We start from the raw sequence: 3,247 nt of genomic DNA, 5'->3' as shown, positions 1-3,247 counted from the left end.
GACGCAGGGGGGAGAGAAAAGGAGAGAGACACTGACGGACGCAGGGGGGAGAGAAAAGGAGAGAGACACTGACGGACGCAGGGGGGAGAGAAAAGGAGAGAGACACTGACGGACGCAGGGGGGAGAGAAAAGGAGAGAGACACTGACCGACGCTGGGGGGAGGGATGAGAAGAGGAGAGAGACACTGACCGATGCGGGGGGGAGACACCGACCGACGCAGGGGGGGAGACACCGACTGACGCTAGGGGAGGGGGGAGACACCGACCAACGTTGGGGGAAAGAGGACACACCGACCAACATTGGGGGTAAAGAGGGGAGAGACACCGTCCAACGCTAAGGTCCCTTAAAAATTTCCTCGGCCAAAAAGGGGTCACGAGTGGAGAAAGTTTAGGAAGGCCTGACATAAGAGACCTAAATGATGCTGAAGATACCCACCAGACCTTCTGATTGTCCCTCAGGCATGAGGAGACCCTCAGACGGTTGGATGTCTTCATCCGGGGTACACTGGAGTCTAGCAACGAGATGAAAACCATGCCGGCATTCTCTGATAGTCTCCCGTAATAGGGCAGACCTCAATGACAGTGTCCTGCAACATGCTGGCCTTCCCTATCCGCTTCCTGTAGCGGTGCAAAAGTATTTAACAGTCCGCTGGTATGCACCAGTCCCGTGTGCGCATGCGCAGGAGTTACATTGTCAGTGGTCATCCTATGACCAATGAGGATGCCTGGGAACCCGGAAATGATGGTGGCAGAGATGGTGACAGCGGGGTACCGAAGCATGCCCTTCTCCCGCACAGCACTAGAGAAGGGCATGCTTGTAAGTGCGCCATAAAGTGCACAACAGCACCCAGAGGTTTACTGCCACTTCACCAGCTTCCTGTCTGTATGCAGAGTGTCATCTATGACAAGATGCGGAATACATATATATTAGATATCTTCCTGCTGGCTATGTCTACAGATGGAAATGATCCGCCATGATGGTCTAGTAGGATCATGGAGGATACATTGTGCTACAGATAACAGTTTGGCTGCAGGAAATCACAATCATATAGACAACATGCTCTCTTCCCGTACAGCTCCCCTCCCCCGAAATCTGAAGCCTTCGAGGATTTTAAAGCGGACCGCGGGAGTGAACTGAACCGAATATTTAAGGAGAATAAATCCATCCTGGAGGACAGGAAGAGCAAAATGAAGGAGATCACACAGAGGATCAATATGATCAAGAAAGAGATCGACGTCACTGCGCAGAACCTGGATGTGACGAGACGGGAGAGAGAGAAGCAAGGTATCTGTTATTGGGGATTCGTCAGGAGGAGCTACAAGGGGACGCTATGGTATATGTCAGAGATATATAAATGTATAATGATAATAGTGTGTAAGCTCCTCTGTACAGAGACTGATGTGACTGTGGGGGGAGGGGACATTAGAGTGTAAGCTCCTCTGTACAGAGACTGATGTGACTGTGGGGGGACATTAAAGTGTAAGCTCCTCTCTACAGAGACTGATGTGACTGTGGGGGGGGGGCACATTAGAGTGTCAGCTCCTCTGCACGGAGACTGATGGGACTGTGGGGGAGGGGACATTAGAGTGTAAGCTCCTATGTACAGAGACTGATGTGACTGTGGGGGAGGGGACATTAGAGTGTAAGCTCCTCTGTACAGAGACTGATGTGACTGTGGGGGGAGGGGACATTAGAGTGTAAGCTCCTCTGGTGCTCTCAGCCGGCTCTGTGATTGATGGAGATGAGGGAAGGCGGATCTCATGAATCTCTTCTTATAGGTGAATACATCAGTGAGGAAGGTCAGGTCATCATTGATGAACAGGAGTTCATGCTAATGGTCAGACTGAAGGATCTGAAGAAACAATATCGGGCAGATTATGATGAACTTCAAGACTTGAAGGCCGAGGTTCAGTACTGCCAGAAAATGGTGGACAAATGCCGACAGCGGCTGCTCACAGGTATGGCTCCCCGATCAACCAATATCAGATCAGCTCCACTCAGGGTCATAGTTCAGTTTTAAGTGTTCACCGGTAGGCTGAATCACCCACTAGTTTGTGTCTCTGCCCCGCCCACAATGGTGAGATTTCCCCCCAGTAGTTTGTGTCTCTGCCCCTCCCCCAATGGTGAGATTTCCTCCATGATTGTGTCAGTAGTTTGTGTCTCTGCCCCTCCCACAATGGTGAGATCTCCCCCCAGTAGTTGTGTCTCTGCCCCTCCCACAATGGTGATGGAAGGCGGATCTCATGAATCTCTTCTTATAGGTGAATACATCAGTGAGGAAGGTCAGGTCATCATTGATGAACAGGAGTTCATGCTAATGGTCAGACTGAAGGATCTGAAGAAACAATATCGGGCAGATTATGATGAACTTCAAGACTTGAAGGCCGAGGTTCAGTACTGCCAGAAAATGGTGGACAAATGCCGACAGCGGCTGCTCACAGGTATGGCTCCCCGATCAACCAATATCAGATCAGCTCCACTCAGGGTCATAGTTCAGTTTTAAGTGTTCACCGGTAGGCTGAATCACCCACTAGTTTGTGTCTCTGCCCCGCCCACAATGGTGAGATTTCCCCCCAGTAGTTTGTGTCTCTGCCCCTCCCCCAATGGTGAGATTTCCTCCATGATTGTGTCAGTAGTTTGTGTCTCTGCCCCTCCCACAATGGTGAGATCTCCCCCCAGTAGTTGTGTCTCTGCCCCTCCCACAATGGTGAGATTTCCTCCAGTAGTTTGTGTCTCTGCCCCTCCCATAATGAGATTTTCCCTCCAGTAGTTTGTGTCTCTGCCCCTCCCACAATGGTGAGATTTCCCTCCAAGAGTTGGTTTCTCTGCCCCTCCCACAATGGTGAGATTCCCCCAGTATTTTGTGTCTCTGCCCCTCCCACAATGGTGAGATTTCCCTCAAGTAGTTGTGTCTCTGCCCCTCCCACAATGGTGAGAGTTTTGGTGAATGATATTTCTATCTTACTATGATACATTTATTGTACGTTGTATTCTTGTTGTGCTCTCAGATTTCGAGGCGTGGTATAACGAGTCGTTTGTCCTCCCTGAGGAAGTGCAGAATCTGGTGAAGGTTGGCGGCATCCTGAGACCCGGAGTCATTCCCGTCCGTAAGCTTCTGTCGCTAGTGAGTGATCTGAGCAGGGCCGGGCCCCTACGTGTCCCCTGTGCAACCCGGCCAATCACGTCTCTTCAGATTATTCCACAGCAACTGATTGGCTGATAGAGAAAGATAGTAATGTATAGTGAA

At 50.7% G+C, this 3,247-nt stretch overlaps 1 protein-coding gene across 1 annotated transcript in view; it reads left to right on the top strand.

The window, feature by feature from the left end:
- KIF9 (kinesin family member 9) overlaps window positions 1-3,247 on the top strand; it is a 40,600-nt gene that overhangs the window by 34,641 nt on the left and 2,712 nt on the right. Inside the window, 3 exon segments of the mRNA XM_018574202.1 lie at window positions 1,076-1,284; window positions 1,779-1,958; window positions 3,009-3,124. Of these exon segments, the coding sequence (XP_018429704.1) occupies window positions 1,076-1,284; window positions 1,779-1,958; window positions 3,009-3,124 (505 nt within the window).

Source organism: Nanorana parkeri, unplaced genomic scaffold, assembly GCF_000935625.1.
Source record: "Nanorana parkeri isolate BGI_ZX_2015 unplaced genomic scaffold, ASM93562v1 scaffold2807, whole genome shotgun sequence".
In the NCBI taxonomy this organism is placed as follows: Eukaryota; Metazoa; Chordata; class Amphibia; order Anura; family Dicroglossidae; genus Nanorana; species Nanorana parkeri.
The sequence above is the reverse complement of the archived record's forward strand: the minus strand, read 5'-3'. Positions and strand labels throughout refer to the sequence as shown.